Source organism: Babjeviella inositovora (assembly GCF_001661335.1).
Source record: "Babjeviella inositovora NRRL Y-12698 unplaced genomic scaffold BABINscaffold_11, whole genome shotgun sequence".
Classification (NCBI taxonomy): domain Eukaryota; kingdom Fungi; phylum Ascomycota; class Pichiomycetes; order Serinales; genus Babjeviella; species Babjeviella inositovora.
Genome location: NW_017566848.1, coordinates 375513 through 392774, shown reverse-complemented (window position 1 = coordinate 392774; position 17262 = coordinate 375513). Strand labels below are relative to the sequence as shown.

Sequence of the window (17262 nt, the reverse complement as noted above, 5' to 3'; positions counted from 1 at the left end):
ACTCAGAAATTTAGAACCCACAAAGGTCCGGATAAACCACCCAGTCTCGCGAAAATTGGCGAATAAAAATATCCTATCTGTATTTCATTCATATTCTGCTCATATCTTACACATTGCGTTGAAAATAGCACTGTTCCAGTCTCCGTTTCTCAATGTATGTCTGATGGGGCGTTGTCATGCTCGTTATCCTGACTACTTTCGAACCCAAAAAAAAGTACCCTAGTCATCCATGTCTATGTCAGCAATTTTCGAGGTCGCTAGCGCAAGTATATCACATAATAACATAACGAACCTTGGTTGCAGATATGTACTATAGAGATAGGCGGATGCAAACTTTACGACTTATAATCACGGATAAGAGCAAAAGTTGTCACTAATTTATTTTTAAATCGGCGTTGCGGCATGTCTAAACAGGATGAAACTCGTGATCTAGGAGGAACAGGATTTGACGAGCTGGCCTGTCCGGGGCCGTGTCCGGCCAACCAGCTCCCTGCGACATGGGTCTCCGGTGAGACACGGATAGGATATCAGGTTATTCTTACACCTAGTGTGCCCATCTTAGCTGGACTATTGTTAGCCTTTCGGCTCTCAGTTTAATTAGAATATATCTTGGAATTTGGTTAAAATATACAGGCACTTGAGGGACCTGGGAAGGTGCGCAAGGAAGGAGAACGTCGAGGTTGCTTTCACCTGTGACTGTAGTGAGGCATGTATTGTTTGGTTAGACCACCGGAGATTCGAATAGCAAAAGAAAAAAGAGAAAAAGACTTATTCCGCTTTTGGAATCGGCCCCCTAGACAAATAAATATACTTTCACCATGGCAGACAATGTATTAGCACGGCAGATGCAATTTATGCATCTAAGTTGGATTGGATAGATGGAACTGCCGGAAATAGTCAAATGTAAGTTTTATTCTAGAGCCCAAGCATGCACCTTACGACATGTCTTGGCGGAATTTTAGAATCTTTACAGCCGGATTTAGGTTTCTCCTCCGTGCTTGAGTTGGCGCCCAGTTTCATAATGCTGCAACAAGGCGCGTCACCCTTCTGCGCCAATCTTCCGGACCCTCTAAGTACACAAAGGAAGGGGGGAGGGGGTTTCTCCAAACGAGCACGAGTCATGAACGCATGGGCTATGAGCAGGCTTAACACGTGGAACTATAATGTCATAACTCTAACCGAGCCAAGGTGATAGACTTTTTAAAGTCACGCTAGAAGCAGGTCTCTGCATTTGTCTGTCCCCTATATCAAGAGTGCTTACAAGGCTGGGATGCTACCATTGCAAGCAAGTGACATCGAAAGCAGTACCTAGTCTACTATATCTCTTATATGTATCTGACTATATCTTACATGATTGGGGATGCAGGCTTGGCGTTTAACTTGAGTCAGGTTTTAATTCACTATCGCGGCTACGTCCCAGAAACCGAATATCCGATCTGCGGAGCTAGCGGCAGTAGTAAGCACTGGCTCGAGCCGCGCCACAATATAAAAACTTAGAAATGCGTCGTACATCATGCGGCCTAAAATCTGTGGACTATCCGTAGTCAGACGGAATTTCAAGCTGGCCAGGATATTTATATTACAAATCTTACAAATTCAGAACCTCTCCCAAAACGACTAGCATCTGTCAAGCGGCTCAAGCATCTCTAACAGCTCTCGAACGGATCTTCAACAACGGTTTGAGATGATTGGACTACCTGAACATATCCCCCCTCCTTAGTCTGTGTTCCTAAAATGACTATATCTAGATCGACCTTTCTGGCCTTCTTTCACGACTGCACGGCTGCAAAAGCGAAGGGTGTTCGAAGATCTAGCGTTACAGGCTTCAAATGCCACTTGAGCGGGTCTTCGACTCCTTGCCAAGATTTTGATGGTGAGGGCGCAAATCTCAAGCCCGAGGATATTGCAACCGCATTGCTTAAGGCCTGCGTCCAGGGCACGGTCCGGGTATCAACGGTAATAGTAGAGAACTAACAAACCTCTCCGAAACTGACATCTAAAAGCAATCTAGCCCTTACCTTACAATACTGTCGCAGGTAGTAACCCCAGTTAAGCGGTGGCTATTGAATTAACGACCGTTTAGACATGGCCAAATAACCGTCACTAACCGCCTTGAGGAGTGACTCTGCAGATTTATTAAGTATATCCTAACGGGTTATTCCCCCGTAATGTATCTGCCGGGTCTACCGACAGCATAGGACACAACTAGTCAGACCTAAATGGGCAACCACGCAGCACTCAGATGCAAAGTACGTCATTCTGCTTCGTTTCTATGCGCCCGATATTCCCCACTTTTCTTAAACTTTTTGATGTTCTTTCTGTAGGCCATCAGTACGCATATCCGCTTTATAGACTTTCTATGTTACCCCCCCGGCCGCTCGTAGGTAAATCGCTATCTCCTTGCTATATCCGATGGCCATACCATCTTGTGCATAGATGAATCGGGTGCTATTTATCATTAGAGCCAAAGGGGGAATGCCGCGCATGTCTTAAAGCAGCATTAATAAACAACGGATTTAAAGCCAGGTTAGATGCAAGCATTGGTAGCAAGACTCATACGACTAATAGAACGTCCACCTGCGTGGTTTCCTTGGCGTCGCCGAGCTTGGGCCCGTAAACGGTGGTATAGCTTCTAGCTGGGATGGCCTGAATCGGGGCCGATGAAGGAAGAAGAAAAAAAGGTATGTACAAGCGATAATCGTAGTTCAATGAGAGGTCTACAGCACTGGGCGTTTTCGTAAAATCCTCTCCGTCTGCCTACTGTGCTGCATCTTATGGTACATATTGCTTTTCTGGGCGAGCTTCATAAATAGAACTCACCTGCATTCTTGCGCGCAGATTCGTGCATAACATGGCTATTTCACATGCGTGAACGAATATATGCACCTACCCATAAAACTACACACCCCTACCAAAACAGCTATATTACCCATCAAAAAGCTACACGGCGGAATGAAGGTTTTCTACTCAGCGCTTTTCAATAAGATCACAGGTAATACGGCTATATGTGCATATAAATAGACTTTACTAGCCGGGGTGGTGGACGTGACTAAACAGGTTATACTGCATGTGTGATTACCCATGATTCATGCGCTGAGGGACGATAGAATCGTGATTGACTTTCTATCATGTCAGCTTAGTCTATTAAACTCCAAAAAAACCAAAAATTGCGGTATATAATAAACCCATCCCTCGAGATCTAAATATAACTTCTCCTTGGTCCGTCTAACTATTACTTCGCTAACTCACCTACCAGACTATCTGCCCAGCCCAACGAACACCAATCCCGTCATGACACAGAATACGCAAGTAAAGTTTGAGGGCTCTAGCTTCAACTTCCAGGGCTCCCGCTTCAACGGTACTAAGCCCTCGAGTTACCAACCCGGTAACTCCAGCCCGCGGTCTTCCAATGCTTCAATTTTGCTTCAACAATATCCACCGAAGCAAAGTCAATACCCTTTGAACGGTTATGGAAACCCCGCTTCTAAAGCTTCGATGCGATACATGTCTGCCCAGGGAGCTGAAGTACCGGGTCCTCTTTTAGGGGCACACATTATTAATTCCTTCAACTTAGCGACCCCCTACATCTCACCCATTGAGCAATGCTTGGACACGGTTGACTACCATTGTTTACTCCACAAAAATAATCCCTCCTTAACTCCTTCAAACAACGAATCCATTATGAATCTGGTCCTCCATAACTCTAACTCATTGGCGGGATATTATTCTTTGGCAAACACCTTCTACTCTGGTAATTACAACCCCAACCATTCCGCGCCAAAAGCGGATGTTGGTGACATCCAAAATGGGCCAAACTACCAGCACACCGATACAGAGTTGAGGCATTGCTCCTTTGATGAAGCTTACTTTAACCACACTGATAATATCTCCTATCCCTTAAAGCCCGAGTATCCAACGAGTGCGACCGACCTCTACAAGCATAACCTTGTTCCGCCCACCAGAAATGGCTCTGAAAGCTACGGACTTAGCTACTCCTCTGTGTCGCCTACCTCGTCGTCGTCTTCCCCTAACCATGTTAATAATCATGTTCAGCCGTCAAAGCCGAGGTACCGTCCAAAGTCGCGCTTGAGTATTGGCGAGCTCTCTCTCATTTTGAAGAAGTCTCCAGAAGATACCGTTCTTATTGAGCACATGATTTTAAAGACTTTGGAAGAAGTAACGAACAGCAAATTCAGGCTTGGCTATTCGAATTGGGTTCGCGGTCTTTCCATTAAACAGCGTAAGGATTATCTTGATCGGCTCTACGTTATTACGAGTAAGGAGTTTCCCACCTACGACAAGAAGGTGTTGGAAATAATCGTGGGAAGGGGAAGCTACTCGTACATGCAAAAGAGGTTGAGACAAGAGAGAGAGAGCAGACGAAAGAGTGTTAATGGGATTAATCTTCGTCCGCATCCAATGGAGAGATAAGTGCACGGCAAAGGAAAAGATAAAAGGAATTTTTTTACTTCAGTTTATAAATGGTAGGCTTTTTATTTATCAGTCTAATTCGCAACGCTTCAAACATTAAGAGCGGCATGTTATAATCTACTTCGGAGTTTAAACGTCGGTTGGTACTCTAAGCCTTGTATGTTTACACGTGCCAGTGTTGCGGTACCAAAATGGCAATTTTTCCCATGGTTAGATTCGTTTACGATATGCCTGACTACCAAACGACAACATCACCCACATTTAGAACCATGTTTTAAAGAGATCCGAAGATTCCCGAAGATAATATACTCGTGAAATTCGCAATCCACTATATCAAAAGCCGTTTTAAGGTGGTTTGTCATAGTCCAATCTAGAACAAGCTCGTCTTTCCACGGTTTATGGTATAAATACGGCGTTCATTATTGCTTTTCTTGTCATTATCGTAGAGATCGGTTACCTGACTGTTCAAGTCTTTAAAACTGTGGGTAAACCGAACAATATTTCGGATATCGCGCTTCAGCTCCGTTGGCAAATGTGCATTAGGCCACCGTGCCTTCTACCACTATATAGCCTCCGGAAACTTAGACAATGCCGCAATCTCAGCCAATTCTTGGCTAGACTCTCCTGTAAGTCTAAGATTAGAGAAGAAAGTCACAGACCACAGCTGGTATACCAAAGCTTAATTATAATTCCCTCACTCGGACGCATAATGCGATTCTCCCCGTTGCGTCTAGTGGAAATACCGTTTTACAACACTGCAAGGCTGAAAGTATTTAGTCAAGCCTAAGCTAGGTATATTCACATCTCTATCAACACTGTGAACCACAAACTTGAATTAGAGTTGTGCTAACTCTTCCCTGCGAAAGGGAGGTACGGTTCCCCTGGAACAGGCTCACACGCCAAGTCACGGCCAAGGTCCCGCAAATATATAAGCCATCTGAAGGATGCTAAACTAAAGGTGATATACTATCGTTTGAAAAGCTAAAAATTAACGTTTAATATACATAGTAGTGCGCTATACTCGAGAATTCCTCCACAGAGACAGAAAGTTCAAGAGTGTAAATGCATATTCCAAAGAGCGCTTGCCACGGTCACGGTACATACCATCTACTGTATACCTCACCATTTATTGCCGAAGATATGACATAAATATCGTACGACGAACCTAATAATATTAGAATGATATTGAGGAAACGAAAATAATTGTTAGTTACAATCGTACACGGTTTTAGGCTTATGCAAATACACCATAGAGTCCGATATAGAATAGCGTCCACTCAACATGGAGGAACTTGGTCGAGTTATTATAGTAAAAGCATCGATCTAAATACGACAAAGATGACTAAGGACGTCAGCATGCTTATGACTTCCCATATATGAGTTTATTCGCATAGATACGTTTATCTTCATGGCCCATATCGAAAAAGCAGACATATTTACATGTTTTGGTTATTAAGGATGGAAGAAAAATACCACGCCCTAATGGACTTTAATGAATTTTGACAGAGGGAGGATTTTAGGGGCTGGTGAGTGTTTTGACCACTTACAGTATCCTAATAGGCTGCAGTTCACATGAAAACCGCATTAAATAGCAGAGCTTATGATTAGGAGCTCGGAAGATGGGGACGGCGGTCACTCATCTGCGACGGCCATTTTCACAATATGTTTTTGAAGGAGACAAAGCTTTAGGAAAGTTTCAAAAAATAGTGCTAAGTTTTTATTCGAAATGGTTCTTAGCTTAATCCCACTAGGCATAATTTTTTGAGCTCTATGTAACAGGGCCAACGTTAAATGTAAATTTATCTCAGCACGTCGAAATACCCTTATCCTATCACAATACGATTTTGTAATTTCACTATCCTTTAAACCCGTTCAAAATTCATAGTCTGATCCGGCTCCTGGAAAATAACTCCAAAAAAAACTACCTCAATATTCCTACCACTGTCACATGCTTTTAGCGATCAACTGCCTCTCACGTGATTATATATCCTGCGTACATAATGGCCTGACACATGGTGCAACATTTTTCGCGTTGTATACGAAGCGTCGTATATAAGTCGAGATTTACAAATCATAAACCTGTTCCCTTCCCATTCAACTTCTCTACAACACTCTTCCGCGTGTCATGCTGCCATCTAGAAACCATTATGACGTGATCGTGGTAGGCGCCGGGGTCGTAGGCCCCGCCGTTGCGACCACGCTAGCCAGACAGGGACGCCGCGTGCTCATCGTGGAGCGCGACTGGTCGGAGCCGGACCGGATTGTGGGCGAACTCATGCAGCCATCAGGGTTGCGGGCTCTCAAAGCCATGGGCATGTTGCTGGCGATCAACAATGCGAACGCCATCCACGTGGACGGGTACTACGTCGCGTACCACGATACGCAGGTGGACATCAAGTATCCCTTTAAAGCTGACGTAGCAGCTACTGAGCCTGTGCCACACTGTGTAGCCGATACACTCCACACCGATGCAACTTTAGACGCGGTGGACTGGGAGAGCTGTGAGCGGGAACGTGGTGTCGGATTCCACCACGGGCTGTTCATTCTGAACTTGCGTGCCATCGCCAAACGTGAACCGAACGTGACGGCGTTGCAGGGGACGGTAACCAAGTTAGAGGGCTCAGAAGTTGTCACTGGGATCAGGGTTAATATAGAGGATGCTAAGAACGTGTTATACACCGCTGACTTGACCGTGGCATGCGACGGGATCTACTCCAGGTTCCGCAAACTGATTTCCGCAAACAACATGCCCGTGACGGGATCCCACTTTGTGGGGATGACCTTGAAAAATGCAGTGCTTCCGGCTCCTAACCACGGCCACGTCATCTTGGGCGACCACGCCCCGATCTTGCTCTACCAAATCTCCCCCGAAGATACGCGTATCTTGTGTGCCTACCGCTCTGCGAAGCCGCCAGCCGCCAGTGACTTGCACAACTACCTCCAAGACCAGGTGTTACCCCACTTGCCAGTATTAGTCAAGCCGTCATTTAAGGCGGCGTTAGCCGCTGAAAGACCCAGAGTGATGCCTAACCAGTACTTGAGCGCGCGCCCAAACAAAGTGCCCGGCTTGTTGCTTATCGGCGACGCATTAAACATGAGACACCCGTTGACCGGTGGAGGCATGACCGTGGGGTTAAATGACGCCGCGTTGGTCGCGCGGATTTTGGCTCCCGAGCGCTGTCCGTCGCTTGCAAATCACGCGCAGGTACTTAAATGTTTGACCGAGTTCCACTCGAGAAGAAAGAGCCTCGACTCTGTGGTGAATGTCTTGAGTATCGCTTTGTACACGCTCTTTGCGGCAGACAATGCGAACTTGACCATCTTGCAGAAGGGCTGTTTCGGCTACTTCTTGCGCGGCGGCGAGTGTGTCAGCGGGCCGGCTGGGCTTTTGAGCGGTTTGTTGCCTAGCCCGTTTGCCTTGTTCTACCACTTTTTCAGCGTCGCGTTCTACGCGTTATATCTCAACTTTGGCGATAAGTGGCGCCACCAGGGCATTCTTGGGCTCTTGCTTGCGGTTCTCCAGGTCTTCACCGTGTTGTACACCGCCGTGGTTGTATTTGCCCCGTACTTATGGAATGAACTCCTTGGGTAGTTATAGAAAATAAGCTTTAATAGATATTATGTACGTCAGTGTATTGGAATTTGCTGCCGTGAAGGTAAGAACTCATATTTTTTCAAGGGACAGTGGAAGTAATAGGCTTTGGGTAAAGCTAGGGGTATTCCATTCCTCGTAGAGATACTTGTGTTGTGATCGAACAAACAAAATCGACGTCAGGCAAGTCTATAACTTTATCTCTGTTGTGTCATGGTTATTAACTCGAAATAAATGCACCTTTTAGATACGAACTTAATGGAAGACACGCTGTAACCTTCAGCATTCAAGTACAAGGCTAAAGTGTCGTTCGGCCGGTAATGCAAGAGTGCTACAGGTCTAGCTTTTGCGCCATGGTCCGTGCATACTTCACCTATATGACGTATAAAAATCTTCATTGAGGAAACTATTAAAAAAAAGCTGGTAAACTGCCTTTCAATCTTATCCCCTACACCTATTCTTCTTTCCGTTTATATATACCCCTAAATATTCCTCGAGTGGATGCACCTGGCTCTCTGTCGTGCCCTTACCGTTGCTTACATAATCTACGGTGAAAAGTCGAGACCAGATTCGGGTTTACACTGAAAAAATTGGGCCGGATGGTGACATCAGCCAGTCACTATTTCAGCCCGTTGAACGTTTCGATTAGTAAAGACTATTTCTTTCTAATCCATACTTATACCTTTACCGGAAACTCTGTCCCGTCCGCCATGTTCAGGTTTACGTCCAAGTTATTCACCCCATTCTCTAACACCGTTAGAAGATTCACATCTGTGGTAATCCCTCAACAAATCAGCATTACACAACAGTCCGCCCATGCTTTCTCTCCGATAGCCAAAGTAGTCCCAAGCTATATACCTCTGGCTACGAATGTGGTTATTCCCAAGGTCAACGCCTGCGGCAGCGTCATTTCGTTGGTTCCGGCCCCCACGGAAAATGCCTTTTACTTGGACTCCGTGAAAAGAAAGCGTAAGTTGAAGATGAAGAAGCACAAGTTGAGAAAAAGAAGAAGGGCTCAGAGAGCCTTGAAGAAGAAGTTGGAATAGAGCATGTCGGCCATTGCCATTCATATATATCCGATGAATTCTAATGTACATAGTTCTTTCAAGTATAGATATAATTGTGATGAAAAACTTTGAAACCGTGAATTACAGAGCATAATAATCAATAGGATCCGGACAATGAGGAGTATGGTGACAGTTGTATAGATCGTGTACACTGGTACACAATGGCGATTATGAGGTATGTCAACAAACCAGTAAAGCTATAATAAATTACGCATTCAAAGACTTTATGCCCATACTACGTATAATAAATTAGTTCTAGCAATAAAAATCTGGTGGACATTCTTTACTAATGACAGATGTCCCCATATATCTCTAGTGTGGCCCTAGTGCTTCAGCTACATTTTAGATCCTCGGCTAATACCGATTAAGGTCTTCATGGGGCCATATATAGGCTTCGTTATGCTACGCTTACTCAATGGTTTTCGTCGATTAAATACAAGAGGTCATACTTTAGATTACTAAAGTAGCTCTTGAACGGTTATGGTGCACTAGTCGCTCTCCTCCTCGCTCTCCTCCTCGGCGTTCTCCAACCACTCGACAAACTTCTTGACGCCGGCGGAGAGTTGTACGAGCTTGACATCGCCTTCATACGCCTTCTCGTTCTGGTGCCACCACTTCAAAATGTTCTCCTCCTCACAGATATCCATGTCGTACAATCTCTGTACAATGTTGAAGAAGAAACTAGCACCGTTCGGCTCGACATCCTCCTGCGAACACAAGATCTGGAAGATATTCAACAAATCAACCTGCTCGTCCTTCTCAAACACCTGTCTCCTGTACAACGGGCCCCACTGATCGAGCACCTTCTTGACAGCCGGTACGACGGCGAGGGTCTGAGTTGCGACAAAATGGTTGATGCGTGTTAACAAGGCGGAGGAGGTTGCGTGGCGAACCTCGTGATACGTCACGTTCATACTCATCCGTAAGGTGTTCAACTCTAGTAAGGCGGTATCGAGGTCGTGGTTGTTCTCCATAGCTCTCTCGACAGTGGCAATAGCTTCCTTTTCGAAGTTCTCCTCTTCTTCATCGTCTTCATCGAAGTCGGTCTCATACATGGTGGATGACTGTCTCCTGCTCTTCTTCTTGGACGCAGTCGCTGAGATAATCGATTCGTCGTCAGACAACTCCAAGGAGTCGAACTTCAAGTCCATGATGTGGAACTGGTGGTCAGAGTAGTCCTCGTCGTCGGAAGATGTGTCGGAGTCGGATTCCGAGTCAGACTTGTAAGCGAAGCCCACCCCTTCTTCACCCACATAGGCTTCATCACGAAGGGAATCGTCTTCTTCATCTTCATTATCGCTAAGGCCAGAATTATACTTAACGCGCTGCGCCGAGATACGGGTGTTCGGCTTCAACGTCATGTTGCGGCCCACAGTCACATTGTAGCCAACAACGGCGTCGCGATTCAAGACGGCACCACTCAAGATCTGTGCACCGTTGGCCACCACGGAATACTTTAACTGCACGTTATCACCAATCACGGCATTGTCCCACACGTACGAATTCTCAATAACGACGTTCTTCCCAATGGTGACGTTCTTGCCGATGACGGACTTCCCCACGCGCGAGCCATCACCTACACTGGAAATAGAGCCGATCATGGTGCAACCGTCAATCTTGCAGCCCTGCGCGAGTACCACATTGGAGCCCTTATAAATGTGTCTGGATTCATAGGTCATCTCGTCATCTTCGTCCACCACGGACAAGTCCGGGCATACGGGGAAGCACCAGCGGGCCATAATGTCCTGTGAGATGGCGTGGTAGGTCTGCCAGTTGCACACACGCGCGGCATAGTCCGACTCAGTGATGTAGGCGTAGATGGTCTTCTTCAACAAATCTGACGACAACACCCCCTTGAGGAAGTCCTTTCTCAAGTACTGATAGTCAAAGTTATCCTGGAAGATTTGCGGTACGTGTGGTGTGCAAATGTCCACCCGGCAGTCAATTAAGTCGTTGCGGATGGCAAACTCGTCGACGTCTTCCAACAATTCCGGGTCGATGGTAATGGCCTTGTTACCGCGCTTTTTGCGCTTGGTCTTCTTGTCATGGAGGTAGTAGTTCGGGATGTCCTGGTAATAAAGGCAGCGGTTATTGGTGGTGTCCAATATGAAGCACGCGGAGTCGTCTTTGGAGCGCGCACGGTGGAACGGCGACGCCTGAGTCAACACCATGGTGGCAATGTGGTTTCTGTCTTGCGCCTTCTTTGCCTTGTGGAACTCGAGCGCACCGTCAAACTTCATGTTTGTAACCACATCACCGGTGACCAAAATAAAGTCCCCGGTGATCAACCCACGGTTATCCACATCTCTCATCGCGTCACCCACGGATCGCGACTCCAACGACATGATGGTGGCGATCTTGAACGGCGACCCGACATCGCTCCACTTGGAGCGGTCAATGTATTCCTGAACCTGGTCCGCATGGTTGCAGCACATGAGGTAGACCTCGTTGACCCCGGCATTGGCCAAAAACTCCAACGTGTACTCGATCAATGGCACGTTGGCGAGCGGCAAGAGACACCGCGGTGTGACCGCCGTCAACGGCATGAATCGGCTCTCGAACGAGTCGGTCAAGACAATGGCCTGGAGACGTTCGTCTTGGAGAATTTCCTTCTGCTTCTTCGCTTTTGGGGGCATCGTGGTGGATGAGGTATGGTCGAGAAAGAGCCAGAGGGAAGAAAAATCGTGCAAAAAAATACGGGAAAAAGCGTGCATGTACCGGCAAAATGGGTCACAACATCGCAGAGTTCGCATTAAAGACTGGAGTCATAAGGGAAACCCAGCAATTAGCCGAGGCAATACAACTTAAGGCGGTAAACTGGATTCATCCAACTTACAAAGCACATCTTTTTTAATGCCCGAAACGAAACCGCAGCTCCCGGAGTACGAGAAGCTCAAGCAAAAGCTCCACGACACGATTCTCAAAAAGCACGAAATCGACAAGGAGCTCGCGCAGTTCGAGGAAGAAATCTATACCAAGGAGTCCGAATACTTCTCGGAGTGCCTCTATGGCAATATCATCAAGGGATTTGAAAACTTCCACAAGAGTAACCCCGCAAACGTGTCCACCTTTAAACGCAAGTTTCAGTTCACTGATGACGACCGCATCTTCTCGCTCAGCAGCGCCAGCTATATAAAGCACTTAAAGAAGACCAACGGCAGTGCCGCTGTCGCCAGTCTCGGGCTTCCCGCGAACATTGGCAAGATGGTGGACGACGACGACTTGATCGACGAGATCGACAGCGTCACGGGAACTCCGTCCTCTAACGGCCGGAAGCGCAAGAAAGAGGACTAGTAAGTATTTGGGTGTATATTAGGAAGTTTTAGCTTAACAGGTTATCGGCGGTTAAAATTTGTAAGAGTGTGGCAGGGAATGGGTTTTACCTACATGCACGAGGCGCTATGTGGGCGTCTGTCGTAAAAAGAACAGTAGCATGGCATTTGTGTATATTTAACCAAGGAATTTACAGCTATATTGTTGCTATTTTTAGTCACCTTATTGCTTTATCAATAAAGGTTCTGAAGGGGTGTATGGTGACGGTTGTCAGCCACCTTGATCATGGAGCGTCACTTGGTATAAACGAGCCACATTACTGATTTACAATAGGATCATTATCAAACAACAGGAGCTTAAGTCTTCCCACTTAGAACTTTGAGTCTCGGTGTTTCTTTCTTTTAAACGTTAGACATACGATTATATTACTTGGTTACGCTTATTCACACCTTACAAGGCGGTGATGGTTGGCGGTAGTATTGACGTGTGCGTACCAATCATGCCTCCACCGATATACAAAATAACGAGTCGCTCAGTGCTTCAGTTAAGCCAGCAATACCATACAACTACGTAAGTGCCATCTGAATTCATCCCGGCCCAGAGATACTAATCAGCCCAGTTTTATTGCCTGCTCCTTCCTGGCTAAACGTTCAGTGCTGCCTTTTTTTACGAGAGTATACGTATTATGAACCCGGATTCAGCAATGGCATCCCACCCAGCCATGGCGCTTAACGGGGCCTCGGGGATCCTACCACCAGGCTTAGCGGCCTCTACTTCGCATACAACAAACCACTCGCTCACAGGAAGCGAAAATTCTGACGAGGAAGCTGATGACGACGATGACGACGAAGACGAGTCACAATTCACTGATATCGACAGATACGGCCTCAGGGCCTTGTCCAGCGTCATTAAGATGCGGCAGACCGACCAGACACAGGTGGTCATCGGGTCCGACCTAGCTCTCTTGGGCTTGGACTTGACCCAGCCTAACCAGAAGTTGTCCAAGACCTTTGCCTCGCCGTGGGTGGAGACGTCGCGTGCAGAAGTGGAGCCTCCGTTCAAGGTCCCGGCCTCGTTTGGAATCAGTTCCTTGAATTTACCAGCGCCAGACCAAACAATTAGCACATACACCGACGAGACGTTGTTCTTCATCTTCTACACGAAGCCTAAGGACTTGTTGCAGGAGATGGCGGCGCGAGAGTTGATTGCACGCAACTGGAGATACCACAAGGACCTCCAGGTGTGGTTGACCAAGTCCAGCGACTCGGAGCCGGTGCCGATCAATGGCGGGTGCGAGCGGGGTGTGTATATTTTCTTTGATCCGCACAACTGGATGAAGATCAAAAAGGAGTTCATGTTGTTCTACCACGCGATTATGTGAGGTCTATGGGTGTTCATAGAGTGTATATTAAGAAATTTCCGCAAACGCAGTTGTAAGAATCCGACCTACCATGGGAGACGAGCCAGGCTGGTGGCGACCAAAATAACATCAGATATAGCACATAAACAATCACACTTAATAATGGCTGAATCACTCATCATCTAGCAGGATTCTTCTTGCGTAGGAATCACGAGACTTATGATTTCCAGAAACTTTCTTTAGCCTTTAAACATGATTTAGGGGAAAGTTATTGATATTACCTCCTGCATATTTGCGATGACATGAAAAAAATATCTTCACTTATCACTACAAATTTTGGCTCCAATATATTAGCTCCTCCAATATTAATCCCCATATTAATTCCCATATTAATCTTCCATATCATTCTCCCATATAAATCCTTCTCGTTAATTTTCCTTTTCAATGTCCAAAAGGCTCCTTCCAAATATCATTATCACTGGCACTCCAGTAAGTACTCCTTCCGAGATTGAAAGTACCCTACCAGAACTAACACCTCTAGGGTTGTGGCAAGACATCTCATGCTGAATATCTTGCCTCTCACAATAACCAGTTACACCACTTGAATATCTCGGAAGTGGCCAAAGAACGCAACTGCATCACTGGGCGTGATGACATGCGTGACTCTGGGATCGTCGATGAGGACAAGCTCCTTGACGCTATTGAGCCGGACATGGAGGAAGGTGGTACCATCATTGATTGGCACTGCTGTGATATCTTCCCCGAGAGATTGATTGACTTGGTGGTGGTGTTGCGCTGCGACAACTCCAAGTTGTACGAAAGAATGGTCAATAGAGGCTATAAAGACAGCAAGATCCAGGAAAATTTGGACTGTGAGATCATGGACGTGATTTCCCAAGAGGCGAGGGAAGGTTATGCGGAAGGAATTGTGATTGAATTACACAGCGAAGACGCTGAGCAAATGGAGGAAAACTGCACCAGAATCCAGGGCTGGATTGACTCCTGGTTGAAGGACCACGCCGATGGGGTCAGCAACGAGTTGGACGAAGAAGGCAGTGAAAGTGACGAAAGCGAAGAGGGGAGCTACGAAGAAGAGGTAAGTGATGAAGAAGAGGAAAGCGCCGAAGAGGATTAAAAGTAAGTTTGATGCTACAAATATTTTATACTGTGCTATCTACGTAAATTCCCTCGTCTATGATTTATTTCTGACATTTCTTTTTGAACACTCCAATTAATAAGTGAAATGGTACAAATAAAAGGGATGTAGGTATTAGTATGGAATACAAAGCTTGTAAACTTTAACCTCGTTGAGTTTCGCCAACCTTGCGCTTTGATCTTCACCCCAGTCGTTAATTACGACCCCAGACTACTCACTTACCTTTTTCTGGAAAAGCTACGTTATTGTTGGGGCACTTGGGTATTATTCTCGAAAGCTTGATATTTTTTGGCCAAGGCACCCAAGCTAAAGCAGTCTATAAAGAAATCATAATGGGAAGTTGTGGTCCATAAATGTACAAAAGTAGCTCTGAATCCTTCACTTTGCCTGTTCAAATTTGTAGATCCGAAGGTTTGAAATCACGAAATGTTCCCTGTAGTATCTTGACTAACTTCAAGGGTTATAGAAGGATTTGTCTTCGGTTCTAGTCATCGTATGCCTCACTGGTCCCCGCGTGGATGTCTGACCTTTCTGGGTCATTTTTGAAAATCAATTAGAGCATAATACCATATAAAAGATAGTCTTATTGGGAATATATCTAGTCCAGAAGAAATGTCTATACTGCAATACCGGGCTCTGCAGCCGAGATGTATATAAAATAAGATTCTATGTTGATATAGTACCCCCTACCTATAGTGTGACCTTATAGTAATGATTCCCCGGCTAAACTCTATAGATGGACCATAAACTCTCTCACTTATTGTTTTATATCTCGTATCACACCGTCGAGAGTTAGCACATGTATGTAAGTCTTATATACCACATCCTAATCTTTCTAAACTCCAAACAAGGGATCTTGTCACCAAAAAAAGTGAAAGTGGCAGTATCAGCTATGAGTATGAAACTCCAGTCCATCCGCAAAACTAACTCGAGAAATTAAAGTCTTATTTTAGCTGGAGAGCTTTTATCCATGCCCAATATGGCACACCTTATTCCCCTGCGCCGGGTGACTCCGGCATTTTCCCGCGCCGATCCGGGGTAAAATCTCTGTACAAAATTTTCCATCAGCAACCATAAAACCATGTTCTCCCGTGCCTTCTCCACATTGAACCCATCGTTTCGTCCCACCTCTAAACTAATTATGTCCAATTTGATTGAGCAAGCCAAGAAGACTGCGGCATACACCGCGGTTGACGAAAACTTCCCTGCCCACGCGAAGGTGGTCGGCATCGGTTCCGGCTCTACGGTGGTGTACGTGGCCGAACGTATCGGTCAGTTGGCAAACAAGGCCGAATTTGTGTGCATTCCTACCGGTTTCCAGTCCAAGAACTTGATTATCGATAACGGTTTGAATTTGGGCACCATCGAACAATACCCAGAGTTGGACATTGCCTTCGACGGTGCCGACGAGGTCGATACCCTGTTGAACTTGATCAAGGGCGGCGGTGCGTGTCTTTTCCAGGAAAAGTTGGTTGCGGTGGCCTCCAAAAAGTTCATCGCCGTTGCCGACTTCAGAAAAAAGTCGCCGCAGTACTTGGGCACCAACTGGACCCAGGGCGTGCCCATCGAGGTGGTTCCGTGCGCGTGGGTCAAGGTCTCCGCTGACTTGAAGAGAATGGGTGCCGAGACCGTAACCTTGAGAGAGGGGGGTAAGGCCAAGGCCGGTCCCGTTGTCACCGACAATAACAACTTCTTACTCGACGCGCACTTCGGTGAGATCAAGAACGTCTCTGCCTTGCACAGCGAGATCAAGGCCTTGGTTGGAGTCGTCGAGACCGGCTTGTTTGTCAACATGACGGACAAAGTGTACTACGGGAACGAGGACGGGTCGTTTGAGTGTGTCCAAAAGTAGGTAGATAATAAGATTATTGAATAAGAAAATGAGGAGGAGACATCGTGAGTTGTCAGTGCTGGATCTGAGCTATTGACATTAGACGGTATATCTATCCTTAAAACCCGAGATATTTAAAATTCAAGTCACCAGGCTATATCACAAACCCTAGATTGGAGTATGTACCACGAATATGGAAGTCAAAGACCTAGAGCGGTTAACTTGAGTATTATCAGCAATTCACACGTATATACACTTAGTTTGATAATCGTGTTAGCCTGGTACGTATAATGTTACTTGTGATTCGATGTTGAAATAAAGACACTCGTAAGGCACTGCTTAGCATATCAGGGTTGGTCTGCATAAATACTTGAATACAAAAATAATAATAGCATATGCGATAATTCTTAATAGCTAACCGTCGATGGATCTAGCTTGGACGCTCTTGATAATCATACATCGGTAGAAGGGTCGTCGATACAGCATATGCGTTAAGAGTATTCTGGCCTTTAGGCTCCATTGGTGTTCCCAATCGTTTTTTTTTCCTCATCT

General features: G+C 46.0%; 7 protein-coding genes across 7 annotated transcripts; 6 read left to right on the top strand and 1 right to left on the bottom strand.

The window, feature by feature from the left end:
* The first annotated feature begins 3036 nt into the window (after positions 1-3036).
* On the top strand, positions 3037-4566 carry BABINDRAFT_162955 (uncharacterized protein). The gene has a single exon (XM_019129636.1). It carries the CDS (start codon positions 3292-3294, stop codon positions 4429-4431), a length of 1140 nt encoding a protein of 379 aa, XP_018983636.1. The 5' UTR covers positions 3037-3291; the 3' UTR covers positions 4432-4566.
* Positions 4567-6522: 1956 nt separating this feature from the next.
* Positions 6523-9175, top strand: ERG1 (squalene monooxygenase). The gene is made up of 2 exons (XM_019127207.1): positions 6523-8019; positions 8784-9175. The coding sequence occupies exons 1-2, from the start codon at positions 6557-6559 to the stop codon at positions 9067-9069; spliced, it is 1749 nt and encodes a 582-aa protein (XP_018983635.1). The 5' UTR covers positions 6523-6556; the 3' UTR covers positions 9070-9175.
* A 215-nt stretch (positions 9176-9390) lies between these two features.
* Positions 9391-11910, bottom strand: GCD6 (translation initiation factor eIF2B catalytic subunit epsilon). The gene has a single exon (XM_019129635.1). The coding sequence runs from the start codon at positions 11724-11726 to the stop codon at positions 9579-9581; it is 2148 nt and encodes a 715-aa protein (XP_018983634.1). The 5' UTR covers positions 11727-11910; the 3' UTR covers positions 9391-9578.
* EAF6 (Eaf6p) lies at positions 11907-12556 on the top strand. The gene has a single exon (XM_019129634.1). The coding sequence runs from the start codon at positions 11944-11946 to the stop codon at positions 12382-12384; it is 441 nt and encodes a 146-aa protein (XP_018983633.1). The 5' UTR covers positions 11907-11943; the 3' UTR covers positions 12385-12556.
* A 382-nt stretch (positions 12557-12938) lies between these two features.
* Positions 12939-14091, top strand: BABINDRAFT_162951 (CCR4-NOT core subunit). Its single transcript, XM_019129633.1, has one exon. The coding sequence runs from the start codon at positions 13067-13069 to the stop codon at positions 13742-13744; it is 678 nt and encodes a 225-aa protein (XP_018983632.1). The 5' UTR covers positions 12939-13066; the 3' UTR covers positions 13745-14091.
* Positions 14092-14167: 76 nt separating this feature from the next.
* Positions 14168-14858, top strand: HBR1 (nucleoside-triphosphatase; the record flags this gene model as incomplete). Its single annotated transcript, XM_019132974.1, has 2 exons — positions 14168-14212; positions 14265-14858. 2 exons carry the CDS (start codon positions 14168-14170, stop codon positions 14856-14858), a joined length of 639 nt encoding a protein of 212 aa, XP_018983631.1.
* Positions 14859-16020: 1162 nt separating this feature from the next.
* Positions 16021-16988, top strand: RKI1 (ribose-5-phosphate isomerase; the record flags this gene model as incomplete). The annotated part of the gene is made up of 1 exon (XM_019127206.1): positions 16021-16988. One exon carries the CDS (start codon positions 16021-16023, stop codon positions 16729-16731), a length of 711 nt encoding a protein of 236 aa, XP_018983630.1. The 3' UTR covers positions 16732-16988.
* Between the last annotated feature and the right edge of the window lie 274 nt (positions 16989-17262).